This window comes from Pavona decussata, unplaced genomic scaffold (genome assembly GCF_977016875.1).
Source record: "Pavona decussata unplaced genomic scaffold, jaPavDecu1.1 SCAFFOLD_67, whole genome shotgun sequence".
Lineage (NCBI taxonomy): Eukaryota > Metazoa > Cnidaria > Anthozoa > Scleractinia > Agariciidae > Pavona > Pavona decussata.
The window spans coordinates 346,992-361,645 of record NW_028145486.1 but is presented as its reverse complement, the minus strand read 5'-3'; the positions used below and the strand labels follow the sequence as shown (position 1 = coordinate 361,645).

Here is a 14,654-nt window from a genome sequence, read left to right as displayed (position 1 = left end):
TAACCAAAAATATAACTGGCAATATGGTATACTACTTTGTCAAATACTGGATGCTTGATTTTGGAACGAGGTAAGGTTGGAGAATCGCGGATGGGGTATACGCGAGGGCACAAAACGTCAAAAAGCACCGCAAAAGTTCCACTAAGATTACAATAGCAGCCAAGACAAAGGTTGACTTGCTTGTTTTACATTACAGCTAAAATACTTTAGTTCCCGGAAAATCTCTACAACTGAGCCATCAAGCCAGCTGAGAGCTGGCCATTTTTGTGAGTTTGCTGCACGTCGAGCTCATAAAGTAAGCAACTTTCAGTTTCTAACGCAACATTATGGCTTCAAATACCGCTCAAACCTGAGCATTTTTCAGTTTGTCAGTCTTTGGAGTTACTAACTTGTATGCAAGGATCCTTCAATCACAACTGATACTGTTTCATTCACGGCTTACAGATCTTTTCAGTCCATATGTTAACCTCCACGACTTAATCAGGTTAAATCAGCAACTGAGTGTTCAGCAAGTTTCGAAGAAAGGTGTCTCGACTAGCGACTGATCCTAAGCTTATGTTGTTTGAAAAATTCCTATGTGAATGCACTCTACCGAATACACCTGTGTAAGTCTCCATCAATAAACATTAGAGCAAGAGAGTTTAAAAAGCTACTACGCTGACGAAAACGAGGACGTTACAAAACAAGAAGATTTTTAAATGAGAAAAACAAAGGCCCTGCACGTGCGTCTTAAATATTGGTACATAGTGCAGTGCGCCGCGTGCCCGGTCACAGGTTACCCAAGCAAATATTTACTGAATCAAATTACGTCTTGGCATAGCATGGCAACTCTCAATGCAGAGAACAATTTGGGATCTCGAGTGCTCTAGATCTTACACTGCGGTTTTTTTTAACAGCAACGAGAATTTTAATTTAGAAAATACAACTGGCGAGCAGCGAGCACTTCGCAAATGTTCTGCTATCTTTTATATTTTTTCCTTAATTTTACGCGTTTTTATTAGAATGCGCATGGAAGTCTGAGTGACACCTGTACAATACGCAACACTTTAACATCTTATCTATGGCATGTGTAATTGTCTTAAGAAAAAACATATGTTAACTGATGTTATTGTGGCGTGCTTTCAACTGAACTTGACCGTCAGATTCAAAGGAGTTCAGTACAACGTAGAGATACGTTTATTTCTGTACCAGAGAACCTACAAAGCACGATTTAGACCGATTTACGAAACTTCGAACAATCGAGCAAACTTTAGCGAGAATCCGAGCATGCGAGCAATTGCGAAAATGTTTCGAGCACCGCAGTAAGCGAGCACTCGTCTAAACTTTGCCAGAAAAATCGAGCAAAGGCCAAAATTTTGCGATCACTAGAAAACTGCAATTCTTGTCCACTCTTTGGATAAGATAATAATCTTTTTGAAATTACGAATTCATGATTGTGTCATTTATTCTATTCTTCTGTAATCTCGCATTTTTTGACATTTAGAATTTTTATCGTCCATTTTTATCTCATTTTACCCGTTGAAGACTGTAGGTGAAACAGTCTAAGGCTTGTATCTTTTTTATAAACAGTTACACCACAACGTGTTAAATCTTCACTATGTCTCATCCTGGTTTCGGCCCGTACATATTTTTATAAATTAAATCAATTACTTTGGAAAACTAAAAGACCTGGTTTGCTTCTGGGTATTCCTAAAACTGGCAATTTGAGCAAGAAATAAAAGTTAAGTTACTAGATAAAGAAAATAAAACAATACATTACATTAGGTGACTCAGGCGTGTACATATTCATTGAAAAGGTTCGGAGGAATTTCCCTTAATTAAATGCAAAATGCCTCGTATCACCCATGAAACTCTTTTGCTATCATATTCTGACTTCACGGCTTGAAGAAAGTATAATATACAAAAGGTTTATTTTCTTCTGAAAACCAATCACATATACTTTACGATTCTTGAGAACGTTAAGGCTTGTTATGTTGACCATGTCCCATCTAAGTCTGAGTGACACCTGTACAATACGCAACACTTTAACATCTTATCTTATGTGATTGTTATAATTGTCTTATTGTCGCGTGCTTTCCGCTGAACTTGACCGCCAGATTCAAAGGAGTTCAGTACCACGTAGAGATACGTTTATTTCTGTACCAGAGAACCTACAAAGCACGACTTAGACCGAAAACTTCGAACAATCGAGCAAACTTTAACGAGAATCCGAGCATATGAGCAATTGCGAAAATTTTTCGAGCGCTGCGCAAGCGAGCACTCGTCTAAAATAAAACAATCGAAGCAAAGGCCAAATTTTGCGAGCACTTACTAGAACTGAAAGCAATTCTTGTCCACTCCCTGAATAAGACAACATTTTTGTTAAATTGGGATTTCATGATCGTGTTATTTATTCTATTCTTTTGTTATCTCGCATTCTTTTATATTTAGAATTTTTAGCGTCCATTTTCATTTCATTTTACCCGTTGAAGACTGTAGGTGAAACGGTCGAAAGCTTGTATCAGGTTTTGAAAAAATTTTTAACCAGAGGCGCTTTAAATCTTCACTATGGCTCAACCTGTTTGCGGCCCTTACATATTTTTATAAATTAATCAATTTCTTTGGAAAAATATAAGAGTTTGCTCCTGGGTATTTCTAAAACTAGCAATTTGAGCAAGAAATGAAAGTTTAGTTACTAGGTAAAGAAAAGAAAATAATACATTACATTAGGTGACTTAGACGAGTACATATTCATTGAAAAGGTTCGGAAAGAATTTGCCTTAATTAAATGCAAAATGCCTCGTATCTCCAATGAAACTCTTTTGCTATCATATTCTGACTTCACGGCTTGAAAAAAGCATAACATACAAAAGGTTTATTTTCTTCTGAAAGCCAATCACATATACCTTACGATTCTTGAGAAAGTTAAGGCTTGTTATGTTGACAATGGCCCATCTTGGTTACGACCTTTACATATTTTTACAAAATAAATCAATTACTTTGGAAACATGTAAGACTGAGTTTCCTCCTGGGTATTTCTAAAACTAGCAATTTGAGCAAGAAATGAAAGTTAAGTTACTGGGTAAAGAAAATAAAACATTACATTAGGTTACATTAGGTGACTCACACGTAAACATATTCATTCAAAAGGTTGGAGAGAATTTGCCTTAATTAAATGCAAAATGCCTCGTATTCTCCCACGAAACTCTTTTGCTATCATATTCTGATTTCACGGCTTTAAAAAAGCATAACAAACAACTTTTTTTCTTCTGAAAACCAATCGCACATACCTTGATTCTTGAGAACAAGCAGCTCCACAAGTCTCCAAAGCGCTTCCGATATGGAGATCGCGAGTGACACAAAAGATCACACTAAGCGGTCAACACTGGGAACCAAAGTCAAATTGAGGGAGGGGCGAGGTGTTTTTGATCACGCCCTGAATTCAGTCAACAACTACCCCGTGAGGAAAAAAATTGTCACACCACTATCTTGCCTTCCTGAAGAAAGTGGTGCGGTTATGTTTTCAAAATTAAAACATTTTCACCCGGTCGAACAGAGCGAGACAACTGTAAGAAAGAGGAAGGTGAACCGCGTCAGTTCAATGAATATGTACACGTGTGAAATACCTGACTTCGAATAAATCCAATGTAACGATAGACAACACCGCCACGCGAGGTTTTATTTTCTTTATCTAGTAACTTGACTTTAATTTCTTGCTTAAATGGCTAGTTTAAGAAATACCATGCAAACTCATTTTTCCCATAGTAATTGATATGCAAATTCAGCCATTATCATTCTTGGGTGACCTGTGGTTTGTTAAAGTCCTTGATACCTCGTCCAAAAACGCAGACTTTTTCTCTCGGTTGACCCTATACATCAACAAGACGACAAAGTAAAGACAAAGAAAGACGTTTCTTTTAATAGCCAACTTTAAATATATTACACAACTACAGAAAATGTCAAAGCCGCATCTCATATCGTTAGTACATCTGCGGCTACTTCATGGCTGTGCTGAGTTTGAAGATCGCTCAGTTTCTTCTTGAGAACAGAAAGGCCGGACAACACGATAGTCTCAGGCTTCAAAGCGCCACAGGACTGCAACAAGAAACAAAGGACAGTTACACAAGCTGTGAGTTTGTCTTCAGGGCCCAGTTGTTCAAAGCCCGATTAAGCTAATCCAGGGTAAACGTGAACTTTGATTCGAGTATATTTACTAATCCGTAAGGATTCGTCCAAAAGATTTTTTTCCCTAAGTTCTGTCTTGGACTTTCCTTCACCATTAGCTTAAAACGAGCCTTTAGAATCGTCTTGAATGAGCGAGATGAAAACCTCGGTTAACTTTTAATCGTGGATTAGCGTTAATCGGCTTTCGAACAACCCGGCCAGAAATATTAATGACTAAAACAGGCAAATTTGGTGTCTCTCTGTTAGTACTAAGCACACTGTATTTCATTGGTTTATAGGGTACTGCACTTTGACCTTGTTCTCAAGTTCAATCCTTGCTCCAGTTCTCGCCGACGAAAAAATAAATTAACAGCCTTAAATAAACAGGAACAGGCATTTTCAGGTCATCGAATTTGTTTTGTTCTTTTTTTTTTTCTTGCCAAAACTGATGACACGAAACCAAAATCGCGAGTATTTGTAAGAAACGCCTTTGCTTCCCCTACTCTAAGTCTGTGAAAAGATTCATCTGTAATTAAGGAAGCATAAAAAATTCGTTCGTGTTTCCACATCGATAACCCTTCGCGTGTCCGATCCGTCAAAGTTTGAGAGAACAGTTAAACTGCTGAGGAGACATTAACTTCATGTATGCCTACCATATGGAGGTCTTCCAATAAGTATTCAGATGGCCTAACATAGGAACAAAACTTATTTCAGATGCATTTTAAACATACCTCCACGTTAATGAAAAATTTGTCTGCTTTAGCATTTGGATCAAACGGTGCTTGATCTGAAAAAGAAAGGAAAACATGGTTCACGTTCTGGACATAAAGGCATCAACACAATCTGCCTGGTCCAATCAGAGCCCGAGCACCAGGTCTTGGGCGGTAGCTGCTGAGTTGACAAAACTTGACTGGTTTCTAACTGATATTTGTGCCCATTCGTGACCCACAACACCATGAATTATTCATACATGGCAATTCATGGTTTTTATCAACAAGACCCGAAGGGAAAGCCATTGAAGCAAAATTTAAGTCTCACATTAGGAATGAAAAGGCCAAGAAAGCATAAACAGAAACATCTTTTAGCTTACAGTTGTCTTCATCCAGTTCAGTGTATTCACTTTTAGGCCTGGAAGAACAGAAAACAAAATCAAAACTACAGCTAACAGTTTTGCTATGTCTATTATGAACATGAGTTGAATTGTACAATAACGTACTAGCCAAAAGATCTCTACATGCACAAGCTTACAGTTGTTTGAGCTTTTCAATTAAAACCGACAATGATTATAATAAGTGGAAAATTGAATATACTGGTAATGAAAATTGCAAACTATTTAGACTTAAGAAATGACTTTATGATAATTACATGACCTAATAACTACTCCATAATGAAAAGGAACATTCTGGTGTGTTCTTTGTGTAGGCTGAAATTTGTTATTTGGACTGAGCGTGACTACTGATGGGCTTCATTTCAGAGATCTGTATCTTCGAAAGAGCGAAAGTAAACTGTTTTGTTCACTCACTCCGTATGATTTCAGTAGAACTTTCATGACAGTGGAATGAAAAAATTGTTCTTCCTTGCATGCATGATTGCAAAAATATTGACTCTGCACCATTGACAAATTAAAATGATTGTGCTAATTGGCTTGTAGCTATTGTCTATAAGAGTACAAAACCAAAAATGACGTCAGATGTAATGCGCGTGCTTTCTCAAAGGAAAACAAAGCCAATTCCACTTCAACTTTTCCATGGGATTGTCAAAAACAAATCAATGACAGTTTTCTTTGGTCTGTACTCTTATAGACCATAAAATGACGCCATGAAATGTTCAAAACTCGGCAGTGAAAGTGAAACCACTTGCCTGCGGTTCATGGTTCCACTCAATTTTTGAACATTTTATGATGTCATTTTATGGTCTATAAGAGTATAGACCATAGAAAACTGCTGTCTATTTGTTATTTTGATTTATTTAGTAATACTATATCATAGACACAAACCATTCCTCAGGTCTTGGGTATGTAGTGTGTCTCAGTGCATTATCAGGGTCATACTCAAATGCTATGCCTGCTGTTGGATTCCATTTGGCATGTTCCTTAGCGAAGCCCTGCAGCCAAAATAACACAGTCACATTCAAACACAAACTACATGTATGTGTATAACTGTAGGACTGCATATTTAGAAATGCTTTAACAAATTTCAAAACAAATAAAAAAAAAAAAAACACATCTGGGACCTCAGAATTTTACCCACTTCTCCCACTTTATTTTGCTCACTTAATTTTACCCACTTCTCCCACTGTGGCTGCTGTATAAACAGACATAATAGCAGTTTTTAAAGCCGGAACTACCACAGTAGTGTAAGCACGGCTCCCCTCCATTGCAAGTAATTAGTGAAAACTATGATGCAATTATTCAAATTAAAGTTAAAGTAACATAAGTTAGAACTGTGCAATGTACAGCATATGAAACAGCACCACTAGAAAGTACTGCTCAACACTCTCCATTTGAATGGACACACTTTAGGATTTGATCTAGACAATTTCAAATGTTAGAACCACCTTAGCTTGTATAGCACAATAAAATGTCCCAAAGGAAAGTACTTCTCAGTAGCTTTCATTAGAATTATCATCTTTTAGGATTTCATACACAGTCTTGAAAGTGAGAACCAACATAACAAATGAGAGTCCTGTTCAATAGCTTAAAACTGTCACTTAGTATGTCAAAAGACCAGATAAGAACACAGAAAAAAGAGTTCCATGAAAAATGATGGGCCCAGGATTGGAGAAAGCACATGAAGTGGTCGGTTCGAACATTGCAGACTGATGTCCAGGTTTTATGTCTGAGCTATGAATGGCAAGCCTTTTCACAATGAAGACAATTTAGGTATTATTATTATTATTATTATTATTATTATTATATATCTAGTAAATTTTTGACTAGAAGAACTTGACTGGTTGTTCAAAACTTAGTGGACAGCTCTTTCCAATGGATAAAAATATTAATGCACTCCAGCCAAAACATTTTATCTGCTGGATAAAGTTTTCCGCTCTTTAAACAACTGAGGCCTGCTCCCAGAACAGTTTCAAATCGTGTAATGATGTACAGTCGAACCTCGATTATCAGGACTCATCCGGACTGCGGTAAATAGTCTGGATAATCGAGAGTCCGGATAATCAAAAATATGAATATTAATGAGATAGAAATGTAAACAAAAGATTACAGCAAAGAAAACATGACTTTAAATATGAAATCGGTTTCCCAGTAGATCTTTGTTGAATAAACTAGGCGTACAGGGCTTTGTTCAACTGCTCATCATCGGCCAGCTTTAGGGACTTTCATTTTATAATCCTTCGCTTGTCTCGATGCTGTCAGTAAATTTTAGGATCTCGTCTTTGTTCTTCCGTATGTCAGAGATCTGCTGGTTTCTGATGCCAAATTCTTGAGCTAAATTTGTTCCTAATTTTTCTCCTTTATCCAAACGTGAAATAATATTATCTACTTATCTTTAACCGATAGAACGGCTCGCTTTCGCTTCGTAGACGTTTTTGATTTGAGCTTACGATCGATCGCTCGTGTGTTTACATAACCCACGTGGAAGGAACTAATCAAGCATAAAATTCCCTTGGCCAAAAAACAATTGAGCCAATCAGATATCAGCTGAACACATCGGAATATTTCTTTCTCTCGTTGCGCTTGCAAATTTTGAAAAGCGCACAGGATAATACGCTGTTTTAACAGTCTTTTGAAAGGATTATTGGGCTTTTTGCGACTTTAAGTTCAAAACATCTCAACTAATTAATATTCATGAAAAAATTGGGACCAGAGAAAAAAGTCTGGATAATCGAATAGTCCGGATAATCGAGGTCCAGATAATCGAGGTTTGACTGTAATAGCAGAAACCATGCAGATGTTTTATTTACCTTTTTAGCATATGCCCGAAGTTTGAGTTCCTGTTGTCAACAAAGTGAAAATACAAATGAAATAATATATAAAAAATCAATATTCCTCATATCTAAAAATTAAACAGGTTGCTACAGTAATCATTGGTAAAGGAGTGTTAAACAATACAATAAAAGTAACGTAGGAACACAGTGGAATGACCATATCACCTGTCCTTTACGAAGTTTAACAATCAAGATGTCTGCAACACAAATTCAGGAAAAAAAAAGTTAAGTAACTAAGTGACAAGCAGAAGACTCCACATGAGGCTTTTAGCCAAAAATTGGGCATCTGAAATGCCCATTCCCCATAACAATTTTTATTTTTAGGATACCAGATCAATTTTCAATGCCAAAACATGTTTTTCCAAATAGTGTGTGCCACAGGAAATCTAGACTCCCTTCTGGCTATCAAACACTAACACCATGTACATCAAGTAGGTAGCAAGTTGTAATATCTAATGAAATCACTCAAAGTAAAATTTATATTAATATAAATAAGTAAACAAATTTATACTGCATTTAAAAAATGAACAAAACTCACCATCCTGTTCTCCATATTCACTGTTTTCATCATCATGGTGTCTTGATGTCACCTACAGTCAATAATATGAACAAAAATCCTTTTCAAAATGATTAAGACCTGTATATAGTTCCCATGTCTGATTTCTGTCGCACAAAATATCAGAAACGTTGCCATTGTAGCTGTACAAAGAATACTGCATCAGTCATTTGTCAAGCAAAAATTTTTGAAATGGCAAATGGGGAGATGTGTTGTACAAAAACGTTTCTCAAACTCATTAATAATTCATCAAGAGAAAACAAAGAAAATCACTACCGTGACCCTGGTTTGGATATGTGATCCTAATTACCATAAAATATTGCCAACTTTAGCCTTGAATTTCTCCAAGAATTATTGATCATTTGAGAAGCCATATCAAATATTCGAAGGTGTGTTTCATCAGATATCCAAACACCTCGAAGTCGTTTAAAAAAACTCGGCTGCACCTCATTTTTGTAACGTACTTCACAGTGTTTGGATATCTGATGAAACACACCTTCTCGTGTTTGATATATTACATACAATTCTAAGTTAATTCTTTTCCATGGCATTTCCCTAAAAACTGCCTGTTAATTAAACCAAGGAAACCTAGAAGCCCTTCTGCTGTGTGTCCTACAAGAGAATGACGCTCAGTTTAACAGTATACAACTACTGAAAGAAATTTTATTATAATGTTATTTTTAACAACATATTTTTTTTCTGTTACTGATGTTACATACTGGAATAACTCTTGGGTCTGATGAGATGAGGTCTCTTGTTGTAACATGTCTCGTTTGATCATCCGTGCACTTGACATCAAGAGTTAGCTCCACAGAGCAGTCAGGACAAAACTCATCACAAGTACAATCCTTAAAAGAAAAAAAAGAAAGCTACATTCAGTTGTTGTCAGGTAACAACACTAAACATCAAATGTTATCGGAATTCTTTGTCATGACTGTTATTGCTAGAACATCTGCTGAGGGTGCTTGCCAGTTCTACACTAATAAAAGTGCCCATCATCACTCTCCATAGCCAAAGGAGGTCATAGGTGCACTTTTAGAGACCCAAGCATGCTCATTCTTATTGCTGGAATTAATTTAAGTCCCACCCGCTCTTCAAAATTTGCAAGCCATGTGTTTGTTGTTCTTCCTCTTCCTTGTTTGCTGGTGACTTGCCTGGCATGATGATGTTAGCGAAATGAAAGGTGTTATGGTGCTGTATGACATGACCAAAGCACTTACGCTTTCTATGTTTTATGCTTGAAAGGAGAGTTTCATGGTGGCCAGTTCTTTCAGGAATTTCATTCCTTAATTTGTCAGACCTGTGCTTAAGGTGGGAAACCTGAAGGGTGCTTGTACTGGACAGCATAATATGACAAAAACCATAGTACAACTATGTGTACAATGTACATGTTGTTCAAGGTAGGAAGAGTATTGCATTGATGAGTGATATGAAATGTTTCTACTTACTCTAGAGTAGGTCAAACGGTCAACAACCTCATCACTAGTCAAAGGGATTAGCCCTATACGAAATGTAGAAGAAAAAAATAACTATAGAATAATATTTAGAGCAAGTGTAGGTAAATTCTACTGGTATTTATGGAACATAAGAGGAAATGTGAAAAGTTCAAATGCATGTTGATTTCCTGTATAACTTGCTTATATAATTATAAATTATTAACTCTTGTGGTCGCTGTACTTCCTGGTATGTCAATGCAAACACGAGCGCTGCAATCTATAAAATTTATTTATGTTAAACTTATGCAAAGTGCAACAAATGGTAATTCAAAGATTTTGTCCGGTGGGTATGCATCAGGTGTAGTAAGTCCTTTTAAAGTGTTTATTTGAGATTTTTCTTTGTTGAAATATAAATTCAAGACTTAATTCTTATCTTAATTCTAATCAACACATATTTACCTAGTCTGTGGGCAATAAACTCGTCGTGTAACACTGAAGTATTGTTCTCAATCTGTACCCAATCTATTGCTGGAAGAGAGAGGAAAAAGAATAACAGGCTCACAATACACATATTCCTGAGTATCAGGGTTGGTGGGTGAGGGGAGGAAAAAATAAATAAGAGAAGAGAAAGAAAAACCTGAAACGAGAGCTTTGATTTAAACTTTCTACCCTAATAATATGACATGCAACGCTGAAAATTGGGGGCTTGCAATCAAAATCAATTCCAGTTACATGTATGTCAAGCGTCAATGAGCTGTTCACAAAGCTAAAACGGCTTCCAGGAAAAGCTGCAAGACACTTCAAATAATCGGACAAACGACAGTGTTCTTGAGCTACTCTCTGAAGGCTGTAATGTCTATAGTCAAGAGTAATCAGCAAACAATTCAAAATACCTATAGTTGGAGTTTCAGCGATAAATATCCTTCGAAGGCCATTGGCCATACTGCAACAGAAGAGCAAAACATCAGACTTCACATGAGAACATGTGCAAAAACCACTGATGTCACTGATTTGACGGAAGGACAATACCGTATTAGCTTACCTCAGATCTGTATTCTCTATCATAAACTTGACATTTTCTTCGGTAAGTTCAAGGATTTTGATACTCGGTTGGTTTGCGTAGGGCATCTTTTCAACAACTTCAACTGTCCTGCAGTACGATGAAGAACGATGGAAGAAAATGCAAAACTCCAATATGGCGCTGATAGGCATATACCTCATGTCAGGAGACCATATAGTCTCCCATAAACCGAGCTTGAACGCGCGGAGTCTGGTGACTAAACTTAACACTGCTCTGATTGGTCAATTCAAATGAGCACCGGTTTTAAAATACCATCAGCTTTCTGCGTTGTTCCATTGCCGTTCGATTCAAAGCGACGTGAAAACTGAAGTATTTTTTTAAAATAATTTTAGCGAATTCCAGTCAAAAATATGGCTACCGTGGGAGGAGACTGTGTCAGAAGGTAAGAAGTTTGTAGAATTGGTTTATTTACCATGTTTTCAATAGAGCATAAGCTTATTCTCCCTGACTTTATTCAAAACGCAGATTACAATCGGATCTCTTCGACCTTATGAAAAGTGTAACAGTGAGTATGCAAAACTATGTCATAATTTTCCGCCAGATACATATATCATTTGTTTAGTTAGTTCTTCCAGTATAAGTTCAAATACGTCTTAGCAATTTGGGAGACCTAGTCATATATATAAATTATATCAGAGACCCAGCTCTGCTAGCATCGCATGGAAAAACATTTGTTGATCTAACATAAAAGTATTGCACTCGTCTGACATCACATTTGCCTAGAGTTTATAAGCTTTTAATCCTTTATTCTTTTAGACAGACAGCAGTGTCTCAGCTTGTCCTGTGACCAACATGTTGGAGTGGATTGGAACAATTCGAGGAGGAAAGGAGACGGTAATATTCTCCTTTCAATTTTTTCTGTCGATTTTAAAATCTTGTTTAATTTTCTTTATCTATCCGAGGTATGTTCTAGTTATCAGTTCTCAGTTTTTATATCTTTACAGTTCAATATTTTGCTCATTTTAATTTTAGGTATACGATGGAAAGGAATACAAACTTACATTAGAATTCCCAGGCACATATCCCCACAAACCTCCTGTGGTAAAATTCAAGACGCCTTGCTATCACCCCAATGTGGATAAGCAAGGAAATATCTGTCTAGACATTCTCAAGGTATGTTAATTTACAAGTCAGTTTTATATCAGCACACTGTAATGCAAGAAAAATTAGGTTGAAACTTGTTCTCATGAATATGTTTTCTATTTTTTCTTTACAAGGAAAATTGGTCATCTACTTATACCGTTAGGGTCATATTACTCTCCATTCAATCTTTACTGGGAGGTATGTTATCTCAAACTTTGCTAAGTGACTTGTTATGATGAATCCCAGCAGTTTATTTAGAGAAATTCATAATTTGTAGGCAGTTATGTTTGATTGAATAAACCCCACATGCTTGATCATTTGACATTCATTTTACCACGGTGACCCTGTATGTTCAGCAGATGCTCGGGTGTGGTTTCACCATATGTTTTATCCACAGTGTGAACCATACTTCAACATAGAGCTGGGTAAAAAAAAGTGTCATTAGAATGGAAACATGTTCAGTTGGAAATAAGTAATCTGTGAAACATATCTGGTAAAAAAAAAAAAAAAAAAACAGGAAAAAAGGCAATTAGCCCAGTTGTTTACCATTTACAAAAAATTTCCAGTTGGAACATAAATTAGCCTGCGAACACAGACATACATGTATTTCTGGCTGCCGCTTCTCTCCGCCGAAAAATAATTATTTTTCGGTGGAGAGAAGTGACAGCCGGAAATACGTCTGTGTTCGCAGGCTAAACATAAATGGGACATGACTTTTTTTGACAAGGAAGTCCCATTTTCCTGGTTCGGACATTCCAAATGAAAATTTGTGTTCCATTTACTTCTCTTGTATCATTTATAACTGACAGTTTCAGGCATTTGGCTTTCACAGCAGTGCCAAAATTATATATCTCAAGCAAAGTAACAGTTTCTTAGGGGGGGGGGGGGGGGTGAAACAATAACTGTTGACTACCCGGAAGGAAGCTCCCAACCAAAACGTCCAGATGTTTTTGGTAAATCGTAAACAACCAAGCAAGATTTTTGTGTGGAAATTGTTCTGAAAAAGAGTACAATGTATGGTTGTATCAACTTCTTCTTGATCCAAATAATAAATTACTAACTGTGAAATCTGTTAAACTTGCATACATTTTTGCATGAATTATAAATTATACTTTTCAGAGCCAAACAATGATGATCCACTTAATGCTGAAGCTGCAAAATATTGGAATAAAGAAAGTAAGTGTTTTCAGGCAAATCACTGTACACAGTTTTAGATTACAATCAGTCTCTTATTTTTCTCAGCAATAGTAGAGCAAATGACACATGCAGACATGCATGAAAATGGCCTCTTGTGAGGACATGTGATTTGTTTAGGGCAACCTCATTCCTGGCAGCCCAGTCAAAATTGTTTTGAGTTGAGTAGGCAACTCCTAAACACCTAGTATTGATTTTTGAGACATTGGTGTTAAAGTAAGGCGGCAGACATTTCGTTGAAGGCAGCAAAATTGCCTGTTACCCAAACATTTTGACTGAGCTGTCCCAGGGAGTGGGAGAGGGACTTGAAGGGGAGAAACCCTGGGAATGAGGTTGGTGTACAAGTCGACTACTTGCAGTATAATACTAGCAGTGTTGTGTAAAAACTAAATGGAAAATGTAACAAGATTTCAAGCTCCTTCGATAAACTGGAGAGTTATATAGCCCTCATGCAATGTTTTCCTGAACAAGTCACATGTTCCTGATCCCAAGGTTTGATGAACCCAAATTAGTGCATGGTCGATGTACGTACAGGAGACTTTAACTGGCATCTAGAGAGAGGAGCTGTGCTTTGTTTGTTAAAATATGATTGTTGACTTCTTGGTCATTCTCAGCTAATATATATTTCTTTTTTTTCTATAATTCCAGTTTACAAGAAGGAATTGGAGAAATTTGAGAGTACATTGGCTAGAAAATAAATTTTATTGAACACAGTACAATTTAGCCTCTTTCAAAATATATTTTTTTATTAGCAATGAGTCATTCTGACCATGTTTATATGTACAGTTGTCCGTTAATTTTAAAATGCTGCAGAGTACTCATCAAAACTTTTGAAGTGGTGTAGTACTTTCCCATTTTCTCAAGCCAATAGATTACTGTAAAACAATCAGCTGATATCAAAATAATGTTAGATGGTCAAATTCATAAGAACTTTCTTGTCTTTTTAACTCTTGATCTGAGTTCCATGAAACGTTTTTAAATAACAAGATTCCAAAGTTGCTGCAATTGACTGTTTTTGCATGACTGATGATTTGTAAATAACATTATGCTAAATAAGTTATTAGTTATTACAATTTAAGGCAATTTGATTAAAGACTCTTGAATGTATATTAGTCTGTGCAGTCTACTGTCTACTGGATCTTTCTAATAAAGCAATTATCTTCATGCGTGCCACATACTAGGCTTGATTACCGCCGTCTCCCAGGTCTGGTTTTTCATC

General features: G+C 36.5%; 2 protein-coding genes across 2 annotated transcripts; one reads left to right on the top strand and one right to left on the bottom strand.

Annotated features, from left to right (window-relative positions):
* Positions 1-3,872: 3,872 nt before the first annotated feature.
* Positions 3,873-11,312, bottom strand: LOC146477918 (DNA-directed RNA polymerase II subunit RPB3-like). Its single transcript, XM_085112596.1, has 12 exons — positions 11,120-11,312; positions 10,971-11,020; positions 10,537-10,605; positions 10,090-10,142; positions 9,361-9,489; positions 8,624-8,675; positions 8,251-8,282; positions 8,062-8,091; positions 6,140-6,246; positions 5,234-5,271; positions 4,875-4,930; positions 3,873-4,074 (listed from the first exon to the last, which is right to left on the bottom strand). The coding sequence occupies exons 1-12, from the start codon at positions 11,296-11,298 to the stop codon at positions 3,952-3,954; spliced, it is 918 nt and encodes a 305-aa protein (XP_084968722.1). The 5' UTR covers positions 11,299-11,312; the 3' UTR covers positions 3,873-3,951.
* Positions 11,313-11,398: 86 nt separating this feature from the next.
* On the top strand, positions 11,399-14,542 carry LOC146477917 (ubiquitin-conjugating enzyme E2 C-like). The gene is made up of 7 exons (XM_085112597.1): positions 11,399-11,540; positions 11,624-11,663; positions 11,915-11,992; positions 12,131-12,271; positions 12,376-12,439; positions 13,361-13,417; positions 14,084-14,542. The coding sequence occupies exons 1-7, from the start codon at positions 11,509-11,511 to the stop codon at positions 14,131-14,133; spliced, it is 462 nt and encodes a 153-aa protein (XP_084968723.1). The 5' UTR covers positions 11,399-11,508; the 3' UTR covers positions 14,134-14,542.
* The last annotated feature ends 112 nt before the right edge of the window (positions 14,543-14,654 follow it).

What these genes read in the sequence shown, in the direction of transcription:
- LOC146477918 (XM_085112596.1), bottom strand. Translation starts at nt 11,298, where the DNA reads ATGAGGTATATGCCTATCAGCGCCATATTGGAGTTTTGCATTTTCTTC. An exon ending in GTTTATTGCCCACAGACTAG is followed by an intron (nt 10,143 to 10,536) that starts GTAAATATGTGT and finishes CATTTCGTATAG; the next exon opens with GGCTAATCCCTTTGACTAGT. An exon ending in TGAACTGGATGAAGACAACT is followed by an intron (nt 4,931 to 5,233) that starts GTAAGCTAAAAG and finishes TTTCTTTTTCAG; the next exon opens with ATCAAGCACCGTTTGATCCA.
- LOC146477917 (XM_085112597.1), top strand. Translation starts at nt 11,509, where the DNA reads ATGGCTACCGTGGGAGGAGACTGTGTCAGAAG. An exon ending in TCTGTCTAGACATTCTCAAG is followed by an intron (nt 12,272 to 12,375) that starts GTATGTTAATTT and finishes TTTCTTTACAAG; the next exon opens with GAAAATTGGTCATCTACTTA. An exon ending in AAAATATTGGAATAAAGAAA is followed by an intron (nt 13,418 to 14,083) that starts GTAAGTGTTTTC and finishes CTATAATTCCAG; the next exon opens with TTTACAAGAAGGAATTGGAG.